Source organism: Talpa europaea, assembly GCF_964194135.1.
Source record: "Talpa europaea genome assembly, chromosome: 15".
NCBI classification, from domain to species: Eukaryota; Metazoa; Chordata; class Mammalia; order Eulipotyphla; family Talpidae; genus Talpa; species Talpa europaea.
The window spans coordinates 75,912,450-75,939,055 of record NC_140083.1 but is presented as its reverse complement, the minus strand read 5'-3'; the positions used below and the strand labels follow the sequence as shown (position 1 = coordinate 75,939,055).

The 26,606-nt window shown below is 38.4% G+C and overlaps 1 protein-coding gene across 3 annotated transcripts in view; it reads right to left on the bottom strand.

The window, feature by feature from the left end:
• Nucleotides 1–25,530, bottom strand: part of BCL2L13 (BCL2 like 13) — a gene marked incomplete at both ends in the record, with an annotated part of 51,209 nt that extends 25,679 nt beyond the window's left edge. For 2 of the 3 annotated variants that reach the window (XM_084254793.1, XM_084254795.1), the window contains 3 exons: nt 4,257–4,413; nt 7,636–7,743; nt 25,410–25,530. In XM_084254793.1, the coding sequence (XP_084110919.1) occupies nt 4,257–4,413; nt 7,636–7,743; nt 25,410–25,530 (386 nt within the window). The remainder of the gene's footprint in view (nt 1–4,256; nt 4,414–7,635; nt 7,744–25,409) is intronic. The other variant, XM_084254794.1, reaches the window with a different exon arrangement.
• Between the last annotated feature and the right edge of the window lie 1,076 nt (nt 25,531–26,606).

Here is a 26,606-nt window from a genome sequence, read left to right as displayed (position 1 = left end):
GACATTTAATTGGTATGCATTTTTCTTCAAGCATTCTCTAGACAATGAGATTCATGCTACTAAGCTGGGAAAGCAGTTAATAACATAGGAAAATACTGATAAATATTAATTTTCTTAACTGCTTGAAACTTATCAAAGATGTCTGTGTTGCAAATAAACACACACTTATTAATATAAAATCAAATAAAAACAAAAATTATCTCATCAATAAAATTAAAAGTACAATTTAAACTTTTTAAAAGTCTAAAATATTTTAAGATATGTCACTGGAAGACTCTTCAAATTGAGGAGATATAAGAAGTTGGAATAAACAAGGCCAATGAATGGAGCTCTATTTTTAACTGAGAGTCTTATGACATAAAATCCTGGAGGGGATAGAGATAAGCTTTTCTGATTATTTCCATGTAAGTTTTAGTCTAGATATGGAAACAAAAACAAATCCTTGAGTGATGACAACACTCAACTGATTTATTGAGGGACTCAAAGTACTTAATATTCTATGCCTTGGTTTCACCCTAGACATAAATTAACAATATCAACAAAACAACATTTGGTAGCAAGTAACACATGAAGGCTTCAATAGCTTAAATATTAGATATAATAAAATTTAATCCCCACTCTTTTTGGGAAAATATAAACATATTTGTAAAAGAGAGGGACAACGAGTCTTGCTTTTATGGAATTTTAAAATTCATTCCAAAGGCATTTTCTGTTCTGATCACTCTGGTCTGTGACCTCTTTGTTCTGTGAATATTTAAGATTAATTTAAATATTTAATATTTGAGATTGGTAGCCTACTGTTAGGCTTTATATTTTTATATTTATATTTTATATTATATATCATTTTGTATATTAGGAAACAAGCTCAGAAGAGCTTTCAGTCTGTCCCAATAGCTGGAAAGCAGCAACGGAGGAATTCACACTCAGTTAGATCTGATACCAAAGTCCACATTGTCCTATTTGAAGTTAGGCTTTGGATACATGCCATGATAATATATAGATGCCACATGTGGCTAAGGAGCAATTAAAATGTAATGACTAGTGATGAACTGAAAATGTAAATGTACATATTGGATTTCAGAAATAAAATAATTAGCAACAAAAAAGAAGTAAAATATCTCATTTTCATATTGAGTACATGTTAAAACTATATTTTTAACATATTAGGTAAATATATCATTACATTATTTTATTTTTTATGTAGCTGTTAGAAAATTTTAATATATGTGACTAGCATGTGAAAATTTTACATATATGTGACTAGCATTATAATTACTGGACAGTGCTGGTCTAGATAGTTCAGAAAACAATTCTGATCACAAATTTCATTCTTTTATACAAGTCAATATAAAATCAACACTACAGTGATACTAAAAGGAGATAAGATACCAAGGATTACCTTTTGAATGAGATGTTATGTATTTTCCTGATAATATTCCATTAAAGTGGTCTGGGATTTTTTTACAATCCTTGGGCTAAATACAAGGTGGTTGGAAAACTTGAACTTCAGCAAAACTATACAGTCTACCTACCTATATACTCCCTGAAGTTTTATTTGCGTATACCAGTCCCTTCACTTCCTTTCCTGAACTGTCTGATGCAGCTGTGGGTCACAGGAGTCCTTATTGGTAGTTTGTCTATCAGGCTAAAAGTACTTTAGCATCCTTCAGAATGAAACATGATTTGAAACATTACATGTCCACACATACATGCACATAAGAGATCCAGCAGATTAAAACATTCAAAAAAATCTAATACATAGAAAAGTAAGTAGCTTAATAATCAGCACTACTTAATGAGCTTTTTGAACAGAGTAAAGAAAAAAGAGATCTGGGGGGAGGGGAATCTTTGAAACTGCTGATGCTCACCTACACAAACAGTTGATGATTAATTTCCACTTTAACAAAATTGTTGAGCAGGAAGTATTTTCTACCTTAATAGATAATGCATCAACCTGTATGATATCTGTAGTTCATCAACCATGAGTTATTTTCCAGGCATTAGTAACAGAGCTTAACAATTATCAATTTCAATTTCTAGAAAAAAGGTATTCATAAGATGTCTGACTTTGAAATACAACAGAGGTACCAATTTGAAAAATAACTGCATCAGTATTCGGGGTTTGTGGGGGAAAAAACAAATATTGATCCAAGACTGCAATTTTTTTTAATATAATTTACTTTGCAGTGAAAAGATACCAATTTTTTCCTATAAATATGAAAAGAACCCCAAAAACAATACTAAAAAAATACTACATATTATCATAATTCAGAGACCTTATAACATCCCAGTAAAGTCAAAATTAACAGAGTAACTGAAACTTGGAGTGAAATGGTCTGTTCAAAGTTAATGGCTCGCTTCAAAGCTGGAAACAGAAGTTATGCCTCATACTGCTCAGTTACTTTACTCCCGGTCCCAACAACTTTTACAAGTTTTTGTTTACTTGTTTATTGTCTTGGCAAAGCAGATTTCTTCAGATTGCACAAGAAACTTCAAAACGTAAAACACATGAAACTATGGCTGTCCTGGTTTAAAAAAATGGAGAGGCCAGAACCAGCCCCACCCACTCACCCCATCCCTCACCTTTCAGGGCCCCCTAAAGTCCCACAGAACACTTGGATGCCACTGCAGTAAACTGAAATTTCCTGTTTAGGTTTTATCTCCAGAAACTCATAATCTCTCCAGTCATTTGTAAACTTTTCTACAGTTATAGTTAAGCAAATACAAATACAATTTTCATTTCACTGTTTCCTGTTTTTATACTTGCTCATGTCACCAGAATATGCAAAAACACATTGAATTCTCCTTAAACCCTAACAAATGGTAAAATACAAACACTGCCTATGGGAGAGTAAGGAATTATCACTGCACAACTGTAATTTGGCATCTTAATCTTAGCCCTGTAAAGGAACAGTCCTCATCCTGGTTTGGATTCTTTCTTTTTTTTTTTTTTTTTTTATTCTTTTCTCTTTATTACTTTAAAGACCCAACTAAGTTACCAAGACCTGTTGATTAATATCAACTTCTTAAACATCTTCAGTCTCTCACTACTTCAATCCAATACAACGCTGCCATCAGAGTTGTAGAACTCAAATCTGATATGCCTACTTAAATACCTTTGGTGGTCTCTCCTCCTTTTATCAGATAGTTTACAAATCCTTTAAGTTTGGTAGGAGGAATGTCCTTTAGATTGCCCTTCAAGGTACATTTCAGTTTCATGTGGCCACTTTCACTATAATTGATACTACTACACAGAACTATTCCAGATTTTCTGGACAGACCATGTGGTGTCACAGTCCACATCCTTGTACTTGCTAAACCATTTGCATGGTATTCTTTCTTCCACCTGGTTATGGTATCGATCAAGGAACAAAAGACTCCTTAGTACAGTGCTCACAAGCCATTTGTGTGATGAAATCATCCTTGACAGTCTTCATTTTTCGTTAATCTTTTTTTTTTCAGTTTTATTCAAAAATAATTGACATACATTACTGTATAAATTTAAGGCATACAGCATGATAGTTTGATTTACATCATCCTGTTTTAGATAACTGTTACTCTTCATTAAAACAAGTATCTTTTTGAATTCATACTAATTCCTAATGAGTCTTAGCAAAAAAATTAGGGAAAGTTAATTTTTATGCTTTTTAATAAATGACTTGGTTCCATTTTAATAGAATTTATACATTTTAAATAATTTATAGTCTGTTTCTTGTTTTTAACTTAACAGTCAGAACCACAGTTAGGAGCGAAGTTCTCACTCTTAAGAATGTGGAAGCAGATCCATGGGCAGATATGCAACCCCAAAGTTCAGCAACATTTCTGATACTTAAAATACAGATATAATGTTAATGCCACATAACAATGATAAAATCCTAGCCACTATATTCATATTGGCACTGGAGGAACTGGTGGTAAAAGTGGTCAGGACAAGTAAAATAGCTATAGTTACAAGTCAGTGAAAGTAGTTGTTGAAACCTGATTGCTCAACAAGTCAATACAAATGATCACATTCAGGCTATAACAGTTAAATCACTGCTTTGGATGTGATTTTGATTTGTCAATCAAAAATTGTCACTGGAAACATAAATAGGGACGCTTTAGGAAAGCAAAAGAAAAAAGTGAAGAGAAGTATTTTGAGAAAAGAAGGGATAACGTTCTCCTAGAACAAAGCCTTATCCATTAACCAATCCAGTGCTGCACGAGCTCCAGAGACTACTTAGAGACGCACGTCCCCACTCAGCAACGTAACTCACTGGCTGAGGAGCTTTTGCAAGGCTTTATGCAGGGGCTCTTTCAGTTCCTGAGACACTTTTTCTCCCAGATGAGCCAAGCAGTCCTCTACTGAGCTTTCTGGGTTAGCAGGGCTAAATACTGGAGAAGTGTGACGGTCAAAGCCTGTGCTGGTGAAGGCTGAAGACAGAGCAGAAGAAAAATCTAATTAAGTAAGCAGTATCAAAAACTGTGCTATAAAAATTCAAGAAATTAAAACAGCTACTCTTGAGAACAAGCCAGTAGTTTCAAGCCACTTGAAAAGATCAAATAATCATGGGATGTTAATTTGTCCTGGACACCAACATTAATAGGTCCTAAATTAAAAAGTGTCTATCCCACCTTGAGCTGAGTCAAATACTATCATTCCCTTTTAAAAATGAACTTTCAGCTTACTAATTTTCATATGTAAGAAGCAATCATAGTCTATCCCTCCTTAGTTCAAAATTCAGCCTCTCATCTCCTTCGTTATTCCATGTTATATGGACTTAGTCCTTCCTGAAGTGCAGGAAAAGCAAGCAGAATCATTGCTTGCTCTAGGGTACCAACAGGACACAGGACACAGAATTCCAGTAAAACAAATGGTTTATTCCCACACCCAGGAGTTGTCAATAACCTACACAAAATATTGATTGTATTAATCTAAAGGTAGCTCCTAAAAGGCTGCAAATTTTACTATTAAGTATAACTTTTTTATTTTTATTTTTTTAAAGATTTATTTATTTGTTTGTTTGTTTGTTTATCTATTTATACAAGCACTGGGTACAATCAGAAGCGCGGGAGGGTGAGAGAATCCACCAGAGCCAGAGCAGGGAGCAGAGCAGGCAGAAGGACCGAAGTACACTGCTGAGGGTAGCAGTGGGCGGCAGAAGAGGTCTGCGCGCCATGCGGGACCCTCCGCCGGTGGCTGCAGAGCAGCCAGGGATCGAACCCGCGCCGCAGAGGCTGCGGCAGCTTCGCAACCCAGCGCTCAACTGCTGCACCACCAGGGAGGCCCAAGTATAACTTTTTTAAGTGTTTGCTGCTAAGAAAGATGCAAATGGCTTTAAAATTTACAAATATTTTGTTGTCTGAGCAAGCTCGACAATATCCACTTTAACCATCTATTTTGGATAATATGGGGTTTAACACTGTGTGTATTTCAGCTTTTTCTTGCTCTTTTTTTCCTTTTTCCAATTTTACTACATATAAGTACTGTTATTAGAATATGGACAAAGGCTTAGAATAGAACTGGAACATTAATCAATTAAATATGCTAGTGAAGGAAAATAAAGACCAAAAGTAGTTTTCTATATTATTTTAAAATTTCTATTCAAGGGCCTCCCCGGTGGCGCAGCGGTTGAGTGCTGGGTTGCGAAGCCGCCTGCAGCCTCTGCAGCACCGGTTCGATCCCCGGCCTCTGGGCAAGGGTCCCACATGGTGCGCAGACCTCTCCTGCTGCCCGCTGCTCCCCTCTGCAGTGTATTTCGTCAGTCTGCCTGTTCTGCTCCCCACTGTGGCTCTGGTGAATCCTCTCATCCTCCTGCGCTTCTGACTGTACCCAGTGCTTGTATAAATAAAATAAAATAAATCTTTAAAAAAAAATTTCTAGGGCCTCCCCGGTGGCGCAGCGGTTGAGCGCTGGGTTGTGAAGCTCCCTGCAGCCTCTGCGGCGCCGGTTCGATCCCCGGCTGCTCCCCGCCCACCGGAGGAGGGTCCCACATGGCGCGCAGACCTCTCCTGCCGCCAGCTGCTCCCCTCAGCAGTGTACTTCGGTCCTTCTGCCTGTTCTGCTCCCCGCTCTGGCTCTGGTGAATTCTCTCACCCTCCCACGCTTCTGACTGTACCCAGTGCATGTATAAACAAACAAACAAACAAACAAATAAATAAAACACGTGCCTCTTTAAAAAAACAAAAATTTCTATTCATTTTGTCCCTCTAGTAATGCACTGATTTATAAACATGATTCATAACTTTTCTTGTTAGCAATTATTGGGCACTATACATCTACACAAAAACTTCTATAAGCATATACACAGTAGCATTATATACAACAGTTAAAAAGTAGAAACCACCATAATGTAAAGTATAGACAGATAAAACGTGACACATCTATACAATGGAATATATTATTTTGTCCAAGAAATGGAATGAACACTGAATGAATGAAGTCTGCTCTTACATGGCTGATCCTTGAAAATACGACGCTAAGTGAAGGAAGTCAGTCGCAAAAGGCCACATAGTATATGATTACATATGTGTACATCCATAATCAGCAAATGTACAGATTCAGAAAGATTAGTGGCTGCCTTGGGTAGGGTGAGGGTGGCAGCTGATGGGAGTAGAAATGGGAAGTGACTGCTAATGTGTAAAGTGTATTTTTGTGGGATGTTAAAAAAGTTCTAAATTTAGATTGTGGTGATGATTCTATAATTCTGTGACTATACTGAAAACTATGCACTTTATTTATTTATTTTTTAATTTAATTTTATTTTTTAATGTATACAAGCACTGGGTACAGTCAGAAGTGCGGGGGGCGGGTGAGAGAATTCACCAGAGCCAGAGCAGGGAGCAGAACAGGCAGAAGGACCGAAGTACACTGCTGAGGGGAGCAGCTGGCGGCAGGAGAGGTCTGCGCGCCATGTGGGACCCTTGCCCGGTGGCTGGGATCAAACGGGCGCTGCAGAGGCTGCAGGCATCTTCGCAGCCCAGCGCTCAACCGCTGCGCCACCAGGGGAGGCCCAAAACTATGCACTTTAAATGGGCAAACTTTAAGACATGAGAAATACACCTCAATAAAGCTGTAAAAAAAACAATGGACAATGCAGTGCTACTTTATGGGAGGCAAAACAATAACCTAAATGTTCTCCTCAATAAGGGAATGTTTGAGTGAATAGTTATGAATGGGATTTTATGCAGTTAGCACAATGATATTATTTTAAAGTTTATGAGGTACAATGTTAAGTGAAAAATATGTGGCTATAAAATTACATGTACACTGATAACACACATAATGTGAATCTATATCCCTAAATCATATTCAGGATTATAAACCAATGTTATGGAATTTCAAAAAAAAGATACAAGAGAATAAATTACATGTACATTAACATTACAGCTATCTATAGCATATATGCATGCAAAAACAAAAGCAGATTACTTTTTCCCCTTTAATGTTGCTATTAATTATAAAGATACCAAATATAAATCAGTAAAAAGTACCATGATATGATCATTTACTCTATTACTTAACGCTATGATTAACTGTTGGATGTAGTTGGGAAACTTCACAAATAAATATCCCGGGAAAAAGGATACCTTAACCAACAGTAAATCACACCAAACATAATTTTACTTTAACTAAGAAAATAAGAATAAACAGACCTTCAGAAATTTCTTTGTCCAAGGATTTTAGCTCTTCTTCTATTTCAGTTTTAACTTTTAATAAAACTTCTTGACCCAGAGATTGAGAAGCTACATCTGGTTGAACTCCTGAAACCAACAAATAAGTTTACGATTAAAAGAGGGAGAGAGAAGCTATTAGAGTATGGTAGTATTTAACTACTAAGAAAACAATGTCAAAACATTAAGGCTAGGGAGATAGAAGGTTAAGTTTTTGCAATATATTTTTTTGGTCTTAGAAGCATGTGGGCCTATCTAATTGAGAGAAAAATATGGTAATAAAAGAATACATCTCCCCTTTGAGTTGTTTTTTACAGGGATGGAGGAAAGAGCAGAACCTTTAGAAACACATCAATTCAAAAGGAGGTTGGGGAAAGACTGGTATTAACATGCATGAGAGCATCTCCTTGTATTCTTAAAAACTATTTATGAAAACTGAATACAATAGAGCCAAATAGAAGAATTTTGTGTCATTGCCATTTTAGTGGTGGTAAAAGGTGTCCAACCCTGCCATTGCCACCCACTCTTCCCACCCCACCCCACCCCACCCCCCCATTTAAATTATACAGATCCCTAATTGCATCTCACTTCTGGGCACAATTGTTTTCTTCACCTTCTACCAAACCAGCTGTGCCCATACCCCATCTGTCTCCCCTACTCCTTCCTTCCTCTCCCATTCTCTCTGATAACCATTATATTCTTTTTATTGAGTTCAAGATTTATTCCTACTCTTCTTTTATATGCATGTTTTGGAGTCTTTGCACAGATGAGTGAAACCAACTTATATCTTTCACCTTTTGACTTATTTCATTCAACATAATCACATAGAGGCCCATCCACTTTGTCCCAAATGCCACCATTTCATCTTTCTTCACAGCTGTGTAGTAATCCATTGAGTATATATTCTACAATTTCTCGATCTATTCATCTGTTGAAGGGCACATTTGTAAATGAAATAGTTCTAGTATTTTATGCTTGTTTTGTGAGTTTAATTTTTCCATATCTGAGTAATTAATATTTGCAATTAATAATAATAATAAGGGCCTCCCCGGTGGTACAGCGGTTGAGTGCTGGGTTGCGAAGCTGCCCGCAGCCTCTGCAGTGCTGGTTCAATCCCCGGCCACCGGGTGAGGGTCCTACATGGTGCGCAGACCTCTCCTGCCGCCCACTGCCCCCCTCAGCAGTGTACTTTGTCAGTCTGTCTGTTCTGCTCCCTGCTCTGGCTCTGGTGAATTCTCTCACCCTCCCACGCTTCTGACTGTACCCCGTGCTTGTATAAGTAGTAAATAAATAAATCTTAAAAAAATAATAATAAGGGGGGCGGGGGCGGGAGGGGAGGGATTGGGGTCAGAATGGGGGGGCTGCAATTGTATGGGGAATATAAAAATAAAATTTATTATTTAAAAAAAAAGTTCCTATAAAAGTTCAATAGGAACTTCTATTGAGTAAATCTAATCTACTCCAATGATAAAGGAGGAATAGCAAACAATATTGTTTCTTTTACTATCAAGAATTACAATAAAGCCTCATTTGGGTAAAAAAAATAATAATAATAATAGTTAATTATAATCCACAAAGCATACAACTGAAGCTAAATGTTCACTACTTTGGGCATAAAGATTTGTCTTAGTCATATTAGATTTATAAGAGTTATGCTCACCATCAGTATCATCCTTATTACTGACGCTTCAATTTTTCCACTAATTTAAGAAATAAAGGAATAACTGCAAGTAAGATAACTGTGCAGGCACTAATATACAAAAGGAAGATACTGCTGAAGCTTGAAGGAAATTACCCTCATGGTTTCACATGACAGTTCAAATTCAAATAACAAGTCAGTTTAGTGGTACAGATGCATAATGGTCAATACTCAGTGCCAAACGTACTTTGTGTATGGTTTGTATTTATTAAATCCTCCTAATGATCCTTTTTGATAGATACTATTATTCCTACTTTGTAGATCAAAAAATTGAGACACAGGGCCTCCCCGGTGGCGCAGCGGTTGAATGCTGGGTTGCGAAGCTGCCCGCGGCCTCTACAGCGCCGGTTCGATCCCCAGCTGCTACCTGGCCACCAGAGGAAGGTCCCGCATGGTGCGCAGACCTCTCCTGCCACCTGCTGCTCCCCTCAGCAGTGTACTTCGGTCCTTCTGCCTGCTCTGCTCCCCGCTCTGGCTCTGAATTCTCTCACCCTCCCGGGCTTCTGACTGTACCCAGTGCTTGTATAAATAAATAAATAAATAAATAAAAATCTTAAAAAAAAAAAAATTGAGACACAGGGAAGGGAACTGACTGAGGACACCTAGACAGTAAGTGGCAGAGCTCAGAAACAATCCCAAGCATTCTAGTTTCAAGGTGTGGGCTCTCCACCACTATACTACATGGCCTCTCCTGCTTGAAAGTGCTGGCTATCTAAAATCAAACACCCAAAAGTCAAGGACTTCTCTAAAACAATAATCTCCTAATCACAGATATTCTTAGAATATTTTTTTGGATTATGGTCCCTTAGAGAACTTAAATAAAATAATGGCCCCTCATCCCAGAAGGTTCACCAAGAAGGCAATCACGATTCTCTCAAGGACCTTCATGAGCCGTTGGTTTTAAAACTTTATTAATTTTCAGCTAATTCTCCTTTCCCTTCCTGGCCTTCTACATAAAATCACACTCCTTGAATAATAAAGTACTATGCTTTTGTTATTGGGCGATCTGACAATATGCAATGGTTATTAAACAGCCCTAAAAAGTTACAGGGAAATAAATCAAGAGTTAGTTTGGGGCCTCCCTGGGGGCACAAGGGGTTAAGCACTGCCCTATGAAGCAATCTGCAGCCTCTGCAGCATGAGTCTGATCCCCGGCCGGCCAGGGAGCTACCCACATGGTGCAGCAGACCTCTCCTGTCACACCCACTGCTCCCCTCAGTAGTGTATTTCGGTCAGTCTGCCTGTTCTGTTCCCACTCTGTCTCTGGTGAGTCCTCTCATCCCCGCATCTCTGGCCTGTGCCTGCCTCTTGTATGCATAATTTTTTTTTTAAAAAAAAGAGTTATTTTTGGTGGTGGTGGGGGAGGGATCTTGAGGTAGGGAGGAAAGCAAGGGTAGAAAAAGAAAACATTTTCGGGCCTCCCTGGTGGCGCAAGGGGTTAAGCACAGCACTATGAAGCAATCCACAGCCTCTGCAGCATGAGTTCGATCCCCAGCCAGCCAGGGAGAAACCCATATGGCACAGCAGACCTCTCCTGTCTCGCCCGCTGCTCCCCTCAGCAGTGTATTTCAGTCAATCTGCCTGTTCTGTTCCCCACTCTCTCTGGTGAATCCTCTCATTCCCCCTACCTCTGGCCTATGCAAAAATAAATAAAATCTTTTAAAAAAATTAAAGTTCTCATGAAGGTTAAAAGTTGGCAGATTTGGGGGTGTAACAGCATATATCCTTTAAAAAGCTTACATAGTAAATTTAAGGTCTTACTACACTGTGAAAACACACTTTCTTAAGTGAATACATTTTTCTTGTTTTGGATTATTTCAGCACTATAGAAAGAGACTTCTATTTTTTTTTAAAAAAGATTTATTTATTTATACAAGAATCGGGGTACAGGCCAGATCCGCGTGAGAGGATTCACCAGAGACAGAGCGGGGAACAGAACAGTCAGACTGATGAAATACACTGCCAAGGGGAGCAGCGGGCACAACAGGAGAGGTCTGCTGCGCCATGTGGGACCCTCATCGGTTGGCTGAGATCGAACCGGTGCTGTAGAGGCTGCAGACAGCTTCACAGTGCGGAGCTCAACCGCCTGCGCCACCATGGGAGGCCCAGAAAAAGACTTCTATTTTAACAATAAATTTTGTTTAAATGAGTCAAACCAATGGAAACACTCAGCAAAATTCAGATTCCTGGGACATAAGTCAGAGTTGCAATTACACCAATAATATAGTTTGACTTTTAGCTGAAGGATGTCAGGATAATGGGCCATTCTAGGAATGTTTCATTTCTTCTTGTATTCTTAAAAATCATTTATGAAAACTGAATACAATAAAGCTTACATACAAGCTTATCTTAATACTCAGAAGTTGTTGGTTTCTTGTGTGTAGAACTGGGGTGTAGGCCAGAGGTGGCAGGGCAGGGGTATGAAAGGATTTACCCTGAAAGAGTCAGAGTGGGGAGCAGAACAGGAAGGTTTACTGAAATACAGTGCTAAGGAATGAGCAGGCGAGACAGGAGAGGTCTGCTGAGCCATGTGGGTTAGCTCCCTGGCCAGAGATTGAACTCAGGTCCTACCAGTGATAGCGCTGAGACTTACCCTCAGGGAGGGCTAACTCAGAAGTTGTTAAATCGGATACTTACTAACCAAACTGTAGATAAAGAAAAGTTTTCAATTCAGCCAAAGTATTGAGGTAAATAAATGGTTGCAAGTGACAATGAAGTCCCTACCTAGGTGTAGGGGAAAGGCCCTGCCATCAGCTATCCACCTCTTCGCAAGAATCCCAACAAAAGGAGAAAGAATACAGTTTAGACCACCAATTTGCAGATCTATTTATTCACTCAATCACTGAAGAAAACATTTACTGCATACCTGCTATTTTTGGCTATTGTGCTAAGCATCTAACTAGCACAAAAATGAATAAAATTTGTCCAATTCCTCAAGCAATTCATATATGGGGAAATCTAGTGGGGCAGGAAGAAAGCAAGCATTTACAAGTCTCCTGTCTTTTAACAGGCGCTGTGCTAAACATGTCTTTCATATGTGTTACTTTATTTAATGTTCATGTCAACATCTTTAGGGATGAAATGACATTTCCATTTAAAGATGAGGATACTGGGCCTCCCTGGTGGCGCAGGGGTTAAGACGCAACCTATGAAGCAATCAGCAGCCACTGTAGCACGAGTTCGATTCCCGGCCAGCCAGGGAGAAACACACATGGTGTAGCAGACCTCTCCTGTCTCGCCTGCTGCTCCCCTCAGCAGAGCACTTCGGTCCATCTGCCTGTTCTGCTCCCCACTGTCTCTGGTGAATCCTCTCACCCCCTGCATCTCTGGCCTATACCCCAATTCTTGTACAAAAATAAATAAATCTTTAAAAAAAAATAAAATAAAAAATAAAGATGAGGATACTGAGGCTTGGGAAGGTTACAATAACTACTGTGGAGAAGCTCACTGAGTAGCACTCAGGTCAGTCTGAAAACAAGCCATGAATTCTGACTGTACCCATCTCATCTTGATTCAATGGCCAGGAAGAAAATATCTCAGAATTATGTTGGACATACTTAAAAAGTAAAGGAAACCTGACAGGTGGGTAGATCAGTGGTATCTTCGGACACTGAAATCCGTGGCCTTACCTTCAGTTCTTCAATCTGCAGCCCAAAAGAAGGCTTATTACGATCCAAAAAAAGACACCCTTCAAAGAAAACTATGAATACACTAAAGGCACTGGGCACAAGCTGTTCTCATGCAGTAAGAGGAATAGGTGAGTCTTGGTCTCTAGCATAGAAAGGAGAACAAAGAAGAATCTGAAGGAGAAAATCAGGCTAGATACTTGACAATTTACTAATCTCTCCTGCCTGAGATACTGGAGTAGAGCTTCATCACGTCATCGGAAAAACTGAATCCAAATATGACATCCCTCACCCTTCCCATTCAGAATATATTTACAGATACACATCCAGTACTTTTCCAGCTGTTCATGTCACTGTTTTCTGCCACTGACACATTTTAAAAACAAAGGGAGCTGTTTTTGTCTTCAATTTTTGCAAGCATATAATTCTGAATTCAAAGGTTAACTTCTTTAAGCCAAGAAACTTGATTATCTATGGGCCTTTAAAATACCTTTGAGGGGCCTCCCTGGTAACCCAAGAGGTTAAGACACAATCTATGAAGCTATCCGCAGTCACTGCAGCAAGAGTTCGATTCCCAGCAGGCCAGGGAGCTACCCACAAGGCACAGCAGTCCTCTCCTGTCTCACCCGCTGCTCCCCTCAGCAGTGTATTTCAGTCAATCTGCCTGTTCTGTTCCCCATTCTGTCTCTGGTGACTCCTCTCACCGCCCCCCCAAACCTCTGGCCTATATCCCAGTACTTGTACACATAAATAAATCTTAAAAAAAAAACAACTCCTAAAACCATAATTTAAAAATAAAAAATAAAATACCTTTGAAAAGTAAAAGGTTAAATGTTTCTATATATCACAGATTCTCTGACCAGTTTTCAACTTTTAAAGTTGACAAAAAGAATTTTCCCTTAGGCCTCATGAAATACCTTTTTTTTTAAAATAATTTTTAAAAATTTTTTTACATCATTGATGAAACACCTTCTGAGCTGAGACTACCCAAGATAAAAATCCACATCCTTAAAATAATTTTTGTGGAAAATATATAATCCTATTTCCCAGTGAAGTTTAACACAAAGGATACCCTCAATGTCATGATAAACCTTTATTTTGTTTAATGACATTTCACTTATCATTTCTGCCTACATAAATGCCTTATATAAAACTACATATCTAAAAACTTTAAACTGCTTCATTAAACAGACACAATCTATTATGCAAAATGTGAAGATAATGTATCCTAGGAAGAAGATTCATCTTTATATAGTCTCATAAAGCATAAAAGTCTAACTTTACAAACAGGCTTTTCTTCCTCAATTTGTGAACTGTGGTTAACAACATGAAATTTACCATTTTAAAGTATGGAGTTCAGTGGTATCAAACGCATTCAAAAGGTTGTACAACCATCCCAATATCCACCTCTAGAACTCTCTTCATTGTGTGAAGCTGAAATTCTATAGCTATGGAACAGTAATTCCCCGTTCCCTCCTTCTAGCCCCTGGTAAACACCATTCTAATTTCAGTCTATGATTCTGAATCCTCTAAGTACTTTATGTAAGTGGAATTATACAGTATTTGTCTTTTGGGGACTGGGTTGTTTTTTTTTTTTTAAGATTTGTTTATTTATGCATACAAGAGCTGGGGTACAGGCCAGAGGTGCAGGGGCTAAGAGGATTCACCAGAGATAGAATGGGAAACAGAACAGGCAGACTGGCTGAAACACACTGCTGAGGGGAGCAGCGGGTGAGACGGGAAAGGTCTGCTGCGCCATGTGGGTTGCTCCCTGGCTGGCTGGGGATCGAACTCATGCTGCAGAGGCTGTAGATTGCTTCATAGTGCAGTGCTTAACCCCTTGTGCCACCAGGGAGGCCCAGTGTTAATTATTTTTTTAAGATTTATTTTACTTATTTATGCATACAAGAACTGGGGTGCAGGCCAGAGGTTTGAGGGATGAGAAGATCCACCAGAAACAGAGTGGAGAGCAGAACAAGTGAATCTACTGCAATACACTGCTGAGGGGAGCAGCGGGGGTGAGGGGGGATAGGAGAGGTCTGTTGAACCATGTGGGTCAGCTCCCTGGTTGAGGATGGAACTCCTGGTGCAGTGGCTGGCAACAGCTTGATAGTGCTGAGACTTTAACCCCTGTGCCACCAGGGAGGCCCAGTTAACTATTTTTTTAACATTGGTACTTTATTGCCATTACTTTACCTTTTATCCAGAATTATATTAAGAGATAGTGTTCTGAAACCAAACACTGTAACTTCTACTGTATTTCTCTGTGCCCTATGATATACAGTTCTAAGTGAAAAAAGTACCTTTTATAGAGGAATGTTCTACATAAAAGAAAATAGTAGTTTCTAGTTATAGAGGAAAAAAATAATTCTTTTGAATCTTTATCACAGGGTGATCCTCCCTCATTATATGAATATGGGATTTCAATGAATTGCCCAGGCTCAGAGAAATCACACAGAAACAATTTAAAAAGCAGATTTTCTGGTGAGTAAAAGTATTACTGAATTCTAGAACATGATTATAATTTTTGATGTACAGTGAAACACAGGAATACATGAATGTTTTATCTACCATCTGCCTCTTTTTGAAAAATCTACATACCTAAAATAAATGCACTCCCACACTCATTCACACCACCACCATTATCACCACCATGACACAAAGTACATGACAATAATGGCTTGGTCACCATATGCCTCACCTCGCCAGATTAAAGAAAAGCAGCTGATTAAAGAATTATCTATTCTCATGAGACTAATGTGATGCTGATTACACACGACAAGTTGTCATACTTGATAATAAGCCATGTGGAAAACCTTAACCAGAAAAAGTCTACTGCTGTCAGAACACAAAAGGCTATTTATTTAGCTAATCAATGATATAGACAGACTCAGTGGTTTTCATTTATACAACACTCCATCCAGAGTTTCAAAAGCATAGAGATAAGCAGTAGCACCAATGCAGGCTAAATCCTACACTACAAACCCAGAGAGAACTATTTTAAAGATAAACAGACTTTTAACACACTAAATTTCACCCATCTCGAGGTCCAATAAAAAGTTAGCAATAGTTATATTCTGGTCCTGAAATAGACTCAAGGGCTTGCAATGTGAATACTGGATCAACAAGTTTAGAACAATAGTATTGGGCTAAATCTTCTAGAACACACTGCTTTCTAAATCTATGGTTCCTCAAGCTGCAGAACCTAGAAAGTATATTAAAAATACAGACCCCCAGGTTTTGGGATGCACCACTGCTTCAGCAGGTCTGAAGTAGGGCTCCATGATCTTTGTTTTAATAAGAACATAGGCAATTAGTCCTGACAATCCAAGTAATTATAATCAAATTCAAACCATGTACTGAACAGCCAACAAATGTGTCAATTATTCATTCACTAGCAAAGAAAAATATCCCAAATGATACCAGTAAGAGAGATTTTAAAACAACAAATTCCAAAATAGTCAGTCACAGTGACAGCTTTCAAGTTCTAACGTTACCAACACCCACCTCCCACCCCTACCCTGTATCCTGCAGACTGGGAGACACATTTGAGGGAGGAGAGATTTGAAGAAGATGAATGCATGGAAAATCTATCATGCACTCACTCAAAGTCTGGTTTCATAGTGATGAGAACCAAACATCTGGCATTCCCGGCAGACTGACATAAACATGAACAGTACACACCTCCAGCTAATGGATTCTAAATCACCATTTGGGATGGGGTTATAAGAGTCTGTCTTGGAAAGTTGATTTGAGATGGCACTACTCCCCAAATTGATCTACAGAGTCCATATAAACCCTTATCAAAATTCCAACTACCTTTTTTCCAGAAAAGGAAAATAAAAAATTCCTAACAGAATTATAAGAGACAGAGAACTGTCACAGCAATTTTGAAAAAGAACCAAGCTGGAGGACTCACAGGCTCATACTTCACAATTTCAAAACTTACTAGAAAGCTACAGTAATAGAGATAGTGTGGTGATAATATAAGAACAAACATACAGATCAATGGAATCTAATGGAAAGACCAGAAATAAATCCACATATTTAAGGATAATTGACTTTTTTAAAAAAGTACCAGTGCCATTCAATGGGGCAAAAAGCCTTTTCAATAAATGGTGCTGGGACAACTGGATATTCCTATCATCAGAATGAACCTGGACCCTTCCCACCGCTACAAAAATTAATTCAAATAGATCAATAGTCTAAATTTAAGAGTCAACTTTTTATCTGACATCTTAATGAGGCTGTTCTGGGCAAAGTGGACAGTTGGTCACCCTACCATGTCTATTTGTGATATATGTTAATTAGAAAAGGTTAGTCTATGCTGCAATAACAAATAAAGCCAGAAATTTCAGCAAGTAAACTCAAAGGTGCACTTCCCCCTGATGTACACATCTAACCTGCTGCAGGCAGAAGACTGCTCCACATAGTCAAGACATAGTCATGTCTTATTGTAACTATGGCATAAGGAACATATGTCCCTCCCCTGCATATCCACACACACACACACAGGGAGAAAGCATACTGGCTACCACCTCTAAGTACAACAAATCACATCCACTCATATTTCATTGGCTAAGACTGAACAGTCACATGGCCCTGCCTAAATGCAATTTTACCATAGGCCCAGGAAGGATGGAAGAATTAGATATGGGTAAGCCTTAGCAGTCACTACCAATGAAGCAGTAATCACTACAACCAACGGTAGACTACCAAAAGTCTACCATTCTGTAGTAGTTCAACTTGAAAGAAAAAAGATACAGATAGGAATAAGCATGGTTTGTTTAAAGTTCAAAGCAAAACAGATAAGACACAATAGGTGGCCTCCCTGGTGGTGCAAGGAGTTAAGCACTGCACTACGAAGCAATCCATAGCCTCTGTGGCACGAGTTCAATCCCTGGCCGGCCAGGGAAAAACCACATGGCGCAGTAGACCTCTCCTGTGTTGCCCGCTGCTCCCCTCAGCAGTGTATTTCAGTCAGTCTGCCTGCTCCCCACTGTGTCTCTGGTGAATCCTCATCCCTTCCACATCTCTGGCCTGTACCCCAGCTCTTGTATGCATAAATAAATCTTTAAAAAAAAAAAAAGGACACAACAGGCAATGGGACCAGATCATGAAAATGGATTAAAGTTTAGTAGTGCAGCCTTAGCGAAAAGGGATCAACTGGGGGTTCTCAAAGCAAGAAGCAATGCTAGGGGCTTCCCTGGTGGCGCAAGGGATTAAGATGCAACTTATGAAGCTGCCCACAGCCACTGCAGCGTGAGTTCGATCCCTGGCCCGGGAGCTACCGACATGGCACGGCAGATCTCTCCTGTCTTGCTTGCTGCTCCCCTCAGCAGTGTATTTCAGTCAATCTGCCTGTTCTGTTCTCCACTCTGCCTCTGGTGAATCCTCTCAACCCCCACACCTCTGGCCTGTACCCCAGTTCTTGTATGCATAAATAAGTAAATCTTAAAAAAAATAAAATAAAAAAAGAAGCAATGCTAGGAAGCACAATCTTTGTGTAGTAGCATGCAAAATGTATGATGGAAAAGACATAAAGTGAAGAAGAATTAGGACACATTTGCAATAATGAGAAAGGGTCTATAAAAATATGAGAGAATGGCCACAATATTGGGGCAACTGGTAATAGCTGACAATGAAAGAAGGCAGGGGCTTCCTGGTGGTGCAAGGGGTTAAGACACAACCTATGAATTAACCACAGCCACTGCAGCACGAGTTTGATCACCGGCCAGGGAACAACCCACATAGCACAGACCTCTCCTGACTTGCCCACTGCTCCCCTCAACAGTGTATTTCAGTCAATCTGCCTGTTCTGGTCCCCACTGTGACTCTGGTGAATCCTCTCACCCCCACTGCCGGACCTCTGGCCTGTACCCCAGTTCTTGCATGCAGAAAAGTAAAATTTTAAAAAAACAAAAACAAAGAAAGAAGGCAGAAAGCAGAGATAAGAGCTAAACATATAACTTATGTTTCAAGGCTGGGTAGCAGGTAGTATTGTTAACAAATTACTATGAAAATAGGGATTGGCTTACAGAAGAAGATAAAAATAAAACTGACTTCTAGACTTGTGTATTTAATATTGTACCTACTAGCCTACTTGTGTATTTAATATTGCACCTACTAGCCAATTAATATGCAGCTATCTTAAAAATTCAGTGCCTCTATCACACTAGAGTCACACTTCAAGAAATCAATTGCCATGTGTGACTTGTGATTGCAATACTGGACAGATAATAACATTATCATCATTATGAAAAGTTCCACTAAACAGTGTTTTTCTAAACCTACCAGGCTCTAACTAGTAAGGAAAAGGTTTTGGAAAAGTAAGTGAAACTAGAAATAAAAGTTTTAAGGAATTTGTAGAGTAGTTGAAGGATTATTATGTACTTACTCCAAAGAAGGCTGATGAACTTTTACCAGTAAATACTAGTTAACTGTACTAAATGTCCTAGAGTAGGAGACTGTAGATATTTATTTATTGACATGGACAGGCGATCAAATACATTATTAATTTTTAAAACATTACAAAATGGCATATATAGCATCCTATTTTTGTAAACCATAAATTCAAATTTATATGTACTGATAAAAAATGTTTTGAAATAATATTAACACTTCATAATTTTAGTGACAGGATTTTTTCTTATTTTTTAATTTTTTTCACTTTCCTAAACATTTTCAAATATATGTTACTAATATAAAATATTTTAATAAAAAATATGATTACAGATTAGAGGGACAAAGAGACAGATTTTGTAGTAATACCAAAAAGAAATAGCATTTAGTTTTGTGTATAATGGAATATGTTTCTCAATAATGATGAGAAAGGGGCCTCCCTGGTGGTGCAGGGGTTAAAATCTCAGCCCTCAGAAGCTTTTGCCAGCCACTGCAGCATGAGTTTAATCCTGGCCAGGGAGCTGACCCACATGGCGCAACAGACCTCTCCTGTCTCGCCCGCTGCTCCTCTCAGCAGTGTATTTCAGTAGATCTGCCTGTTCTGCTCCCCACTCTGTCTCTGGTGAATCCTCTCAACCCTCAATCCTCTTGCCTACACCCCAGAGGTGTAATGCATAAATTAAAAAAATAAATCTTTAAAAAAAAATGATGAGGCGAAAAGTAATAAATGTTTCTTACGCTGATATTCCATATCAGGGGTCAGGAAACTCTGATCCTTGGGTAAAATTTGTCCCACTACATGTTTTTATACAGTCCCTGACCTAAGAATGGTTTCTATATTTTTGAAATGTAAATTTCAAAAAAAAAAAAGTTTTTTGTGACATTAAATATAGGAAATTCAGTGCCAACAGCCACTCTCATTCATTCACAGATGATCTTAGGCTGATGTGAGCTGCAATGGCAGCATGAGTGGCAGACTGTGTGTGGCACTCTCAGGGCTTCACACTGCTGCTCAGCACACTACAAACTGTAGAGATGTAACCACAGCTACACAACACTTCAACTACCACACATACTGCCATACCACAACTTTTATTTCCCTATGTATACCCATTATGTCAAAACAAGAAAAGTGGACTTTGAATATCCTTTTTTTTAATATCCTGCATTTTAAGGTACAATGGAGTACAGATTATTTTATTATCAAATTAGATGGCAAAGTATGTGTTTATCACGCAGTGACATTATAGTTGTGTTCTCAGAACACAATATACATTAACATTACCACACTATAAAGCACTCATCACAATATTCAAAAAATCACAGGAAAGCAATAGTCAGAAAAATTGGAAAATTTAAAATGAAACATCTCATCGTAGAATTTCTTCATAAAAATAAAAAATGAAAATGAGGCTGCAACCAAGTAAGTTTCTAAATGGCTCTATCATTCACCTGGAAAGCCATTTATTGATGCTGAGTTACTTAAATCATATTCAATTGCAGCAACTGAAGAAATGTGTCCAGAAAAAAATAAATGTTTAAGATTATTAGTCTTTTGGAGAGAACAGGTGCTCAGTGAGTTGAGGACAATGGGAAGAATATCAATAGTCAAATGAAATACAAAGCAAACAATTTTGAGTGGTTTTCCTTGGCTCTTGATTCAATGACAGATGTCTGAAACTGCTCAGCTGTTGTTTATTCAAGGAGTCAATGCCGAGTTTGAAGTGACTGAAGAATTGGCACAGTCTGCACAAAATAATTACAGGTGAGAATATTTTCAAAGACATTGAGAAAGCACTAATTTACTATAACCTGAAGTAGAATCTAAGATGTGTTAGTGATGGTGGCAAAAATATGTGTACACTAGAAAAAAACTTTATTAGTTGGACAAATTTAAAGACTGTAAAAGGATAAGTTACTTAAATTGATGGCTTATTCATAATAGTATTCATCAGTAGGTACTGTGAAGATACTTGGATCTACTGTGTGTTAATGAACCTGGAGTTTCAACAGTAAACATTTACTATCATAAACTTAATCACTGTCAGTTCCAAGAACTTTTGTCAGAAAAGGAAGTTGAATATCCTGATACACTTACCACACAGGAATTTAATGGCTAAAAAGTGGTAAGGTTTTATTGCAACTTTTGAACTCAAGAATGAAACTGAAATTTTTCTGAAAAAGAACATTCAACCAATATTATCAAATAATGACTAGCTTCGGGAACTGGCTTTTGCTGCAGACTTGTAGATGTTCCTTAATGAATTAAACCTAAAACTACAAGGCCTACTGTTTGCCAACCCTTTTCTGGACAGTATTCCTAAGAGTCAATGACACCACCCTTGGGCTTCATTCTGTTGGCTCCTCAGGCAAAGAAGGCAGGATACACTGACTCCTGCTACTACTATACAGCAGATCAAGTACTAATATCTGGTATTGGAGTTTATGGCCCCAGATAATAACCAGGAATCTATCCTTAACTCTAGCTACAACAGTCAATGAAATGGCATAAATCTTGAAGAAAGCATGTCTGAGTGCTTTTGCTTGCATTATAATGGGTAACAGAGTGGTCTTGGGCCACATATTGGCCTATTAGGGAAGGATATGTATGACAGTCAAACCTCCTATTGAGTTGGAGGAATACTATTGGTTATGTAGAATAACCTATACATGCTAAAGAAAGGAAACTAAGTCGCTGTCTGAAAAAATACCTACTTGTCCTCCATCTGGGATTTACTCACTTGACTGAATCTGGGGCCCTGAGGTGGATGGCTGAGATTCACACACAGAATGGCCTCATCCTGCTAATTGTGATTCTGCTGGTAATAACCTTACTGAGTGCCACATGAGATAAACTATATGAACCGTACTGCATCTAGTCTTGAGGGCTGGATTGTTGAGAACACTAGCTTGCTATGAACCCCAAGCATCCCTGTATGTCCTTGGTGAGTATGACAAACCAGAGGCCTAACTGTCTTCTAACATTTAGTCATTTCTATAGTTAGTTATGAAGGCAATTAAAGTAAGGGGTGTCCCGGGGTGCCCTTCAACTTGCCCTATAACAAGTGGACTCCCTGTAAGTCTAATATGGTAGATGCTGAGGATAAATACCTGGAATCCAGGATATCAGGTGTTATAGCTAATTTTAAGACAATATATGAAAACTTAAAAATACATAATACATGGTATGACAATCTATAGGTCACATTTATTTTAAATTACAAGTTTCTCATAAAAATATTATTGCTCTTGGGCCTCCCCGGTGGCGCAGAGGTTGAGCGCTGGGTTGTGAATCTGCCCACGGCCTCTGCAGCGCCGGTTCGATCCCCGGCTGCTCCCTAGCCACCGGAGGAGGGTCCCACATGGCGCGCAGACCTCTCCTGCCGCCCGCTGCTCCCCTCAGCAGTGGACTTCGGTCCTTCTGCCTGCTCTGCTCCCCGCTCTGGCTTTGGTGAATTCTCTCACCCTCCCGCGCTTCTGACTGTACCCAGTGCTTGTATAAATAAATAAATAAATAAATCTTTAAAAAAAAAATATTGCTCTTTTTGATTCCACTGTATGATTCTAGATGATTTAGTAAAAAACTAAAAAAAGGCAATGTATGGTAGAAACACTTTTTTTAAAAAATTTATTTTATTTATTTATGCATGTAAGAGCTGGGGTACAGGCCAGAGGTGCTGGGGATGGCAGTGAGAGCAGTCACCAGAGACAGAGCAGAACAGGAGGATCTACTGAAATACACTGCTGAGGGGAGGAGTGGGCGAGACAGGAGGGGTCTGCTGCGCCATGTAGCTCAGCTCCCTGGTCGGGTATCAAACTCATGCTGCAGTGACTGGTGATACCTTGATAGCGCTGAGACTTTAACCTTTGTGCCACCAGGAAGGCCCAGTAGAAACACCCTTAACCAACCTCCCCTGAAATGATGTGTTGAATGAAGTGGCCTCTGGCAGCCTGCATGTGGAACATGCCAAGTGCACTCACAGGAAGCTGCGCACATGCAGCTAACGGACTTCTTTACAGTGTATTTGCACCAGTTTTTGTGCTTATCAAGACACAGTTATTTTTCTCCCAATCTCCCAGTCGTTTTATGAAAGGTGTCTTTGTCATTGAAATTACATAATTTAAAATTATAGGCATCACTGAAATATTATTATGCAAGGAGACTTGATACTTCTTTATTTTTTTAGATGTGATACTTCTATGAGAGCTGGATTAAATGCTTTGAGAAGCTGCTTTAAAGCTAGCTTACTAAAAAAAAAAAAAGATTTTATCAAAATGGGTGAGAGAACAGCTATAGGAGATTGGGGGGAATCATAAAAATCTGCAACTACTCTTTAATCACTATTTTACAAGCATCTTGATGTTCCTACTCAATCTTAAGTAAACATATATTGAAAACGATAGGTAATAGATGTGATTTATGCTAGAAAGATGACATGGAATTCCAGTCACCAGATCCATCTTTAAAAGAAAAAAAGCCATGACCCTGTATCAAAATTGCTAAATGTGTATTAATAACATTTTAAATTAAAATTTCTTACAATAACCTTTGATTATGATTCTGTCTTAACTTTTCAATTAAAGCCCTGCCACTGGTGTTAGTGGCCTAGGTGAAAGCCTTTTATGGTAAACTAAAAATTATATAGCAGTACTACTAATAAAAGAAATTAAGGGCCTCCCCGGTGGCGCAGCAGTTGAGCGCTGGGTTGCGAAGCTGCCCGCAGCCTCTGCGGCGCCGGTTCGATCCCCGGCTGCTCCCCGGCCACCGGAGGAGGGTCCCACTTGGTGCGCAGACCTCTCCTGCCGCCCGCTGCTCCCCTCAGCAGTGTACTTCGGTCCTTCTGCCTGCTCTGCTCCCCGCTCTGGCTCTGGTGAATTCTCTCACCCCCCCATGCTTCTGACTGTACCCAGTGCTTGCATAAATAAATAAATAAACGAATAAATAAAAAAAAAAAAAGAAATTAAAAGACATTTACAAAGGTAAGTAATACAATAATGGAGGAAAGCACAGACAGTACAGAAATATGTAAAAAAGGTTCAAAAAAAATGAGTAAAAAAATCCACAAATAATTGATTACAACTATGCAAAATTGTGTATAAATGATAAATATTAAAAGACAATAGTAAGAGTTGCTACGTGAGTTTGGTAAGATTAAGTGAGATAATTAAATATTTGGTAACACAAATGACTTAAGTTTTTAAAGTCATTTTGATGTAATCTGTTTAAATGGCAACCTACATTGGGGTACTTAAAATGATGTATATCTTAAAATTAAACACACCCACTAATATGCCAGTATTTGTATAAGTATTTAAATGAGCATTGTTAGGATACCTTCTGTCATTGCCTCCTAACATAACTGCTAATGATTCCATCATTTCCAAATTCACAACACTATCTCTTCTGGAACTAGAATAGCAGCAGATAAGAACTACCTCTATGGCTGAGGTGGAAATCTATGATGAGAATATTTAAGATGATGAAGTCACAACTTAATGAAGACTCCAGTAACTACTTTAAGCTTGTTTTGACAAACTACTTAAAGAAGAATATATACAATTTCACAAAACAAAGAATTGTGCTAAAAACTATCAGTTCTGCTAATCCATTGTTTAAATCTAATATCCTTGAACAAAGGCAATTCAAAGAATCTAATTGTATTATACATTTTAAAATAATTATGCAATTCTAATGTATCTCTTGGTAAGTATGAAATCTCTTTAAAACAAGTAGATTTCTGTTTATATGTACTTAGTACATTTTTACCTGTATGGCATTTACTTTTTCATGACATTCATTTACCAATGGCATTTATTTAAATTATCAAACTCTTAAAAAGCATGAAAAGTAGTTGCTTCTGGGAATAGGTCAAGGGGCAGGAAGGGATTAGGTAAGAGGTTATTCTTTAAAAGTATATTACAAATATTTAATCTAGTGACCATAGATATTCAATAGTTAGATACAAGTATTTTTATGTATGAAGTAATTGTTACTGCTTAATAAAACCACTATAAGCCAAATATAATACCTTGGGGTGAGGAAGGGTGTTGCTCTTGCAGCTTCTCCTGAGAGAGGAGTCCCAAGTAGCTGAGAACAACATACTTTGTTTCATAGTGAAATCCTAGAGGCACAGTAGTAGAGGACGCCATTGAGTTGGCTGGCAGGGCTCCAAAAAAGTCTATTTACAGATGTGTAAAACCTAAAAACATAAAAGTATTTTTTCAGTTTAAAGTTTACTACATGCCAGTACATATTCCCATTGACTCCGATTATTCAATTAATGCCAAAATAAATATTTGAAATCTAAAAATGTGACTTCAATTTACTTATAAGGAATTTATTTAGATTTCAGATCAAAAGTAAATTTTCCTTTATATCACTCCCTAGTTTCTCTATTTTCACCTACATGGCAAAAACACTAGCTATGCCCCCACTCCCAAACCAGTATATGTTCTCATTTTTTTTTTCCTAATAAAATCTCCTAATTAACTCAGTCCATGACCAGAGCTGCAGACCACATTCCTAGTCTCCTTCTCAGCTCAACATACCATATGATTAGTCTGAGAGGAATATGAAGGGAAGTTATAAGTGCAATTTGTGGGTCTCTTATAAATTTCCTCTTTCCTCTTTTCTGTGGTTAAGAATATGAGTATGGCAGGCTTTGACCTGCAAACAAGTACACCACTACTGGGGGCAGCAAAGAAACCTGGGTCCTTAAATAATTACGTGGAACAGAGTTGTCCTGCCAGCCTGGATCACTCACCTCTGCTCTGTTATTTTAGCCACTTTAGTATGAATCTCACTAGGTATCCTAATATGCACCCTAGTCAATACAACTCCCACTTTTTGGACTGGAATTTAGTAGTTATTTTACCTACCATGTATCTTACCAGTTGCTTCAAATGGTAAATAAGATAAAACATCTTACTATGAAATTAGCAAATAACTCTTTTCTATTGAAAACAACAATATGGAGTTCTTTAAGACCTCAAGAAATAGCCAGTAAAAGGTAGTTCAGATAATTGAGAGGAAAAAAAGATCTATAATAAGCAAACTAAGAATAATGTCCTAGAAAGATTAACAATGGGGAAAAAAAACACGTGCAGAATTTGAAATACACAAAATAAGAGTGGCGCTATAAAGATTAAAAGAAAAAGAAGATGAAAACCTGCTTTGAATGGTTCTATGCTTTTTTAAAAGTGTATTTATGGTTGCTATTAATAGC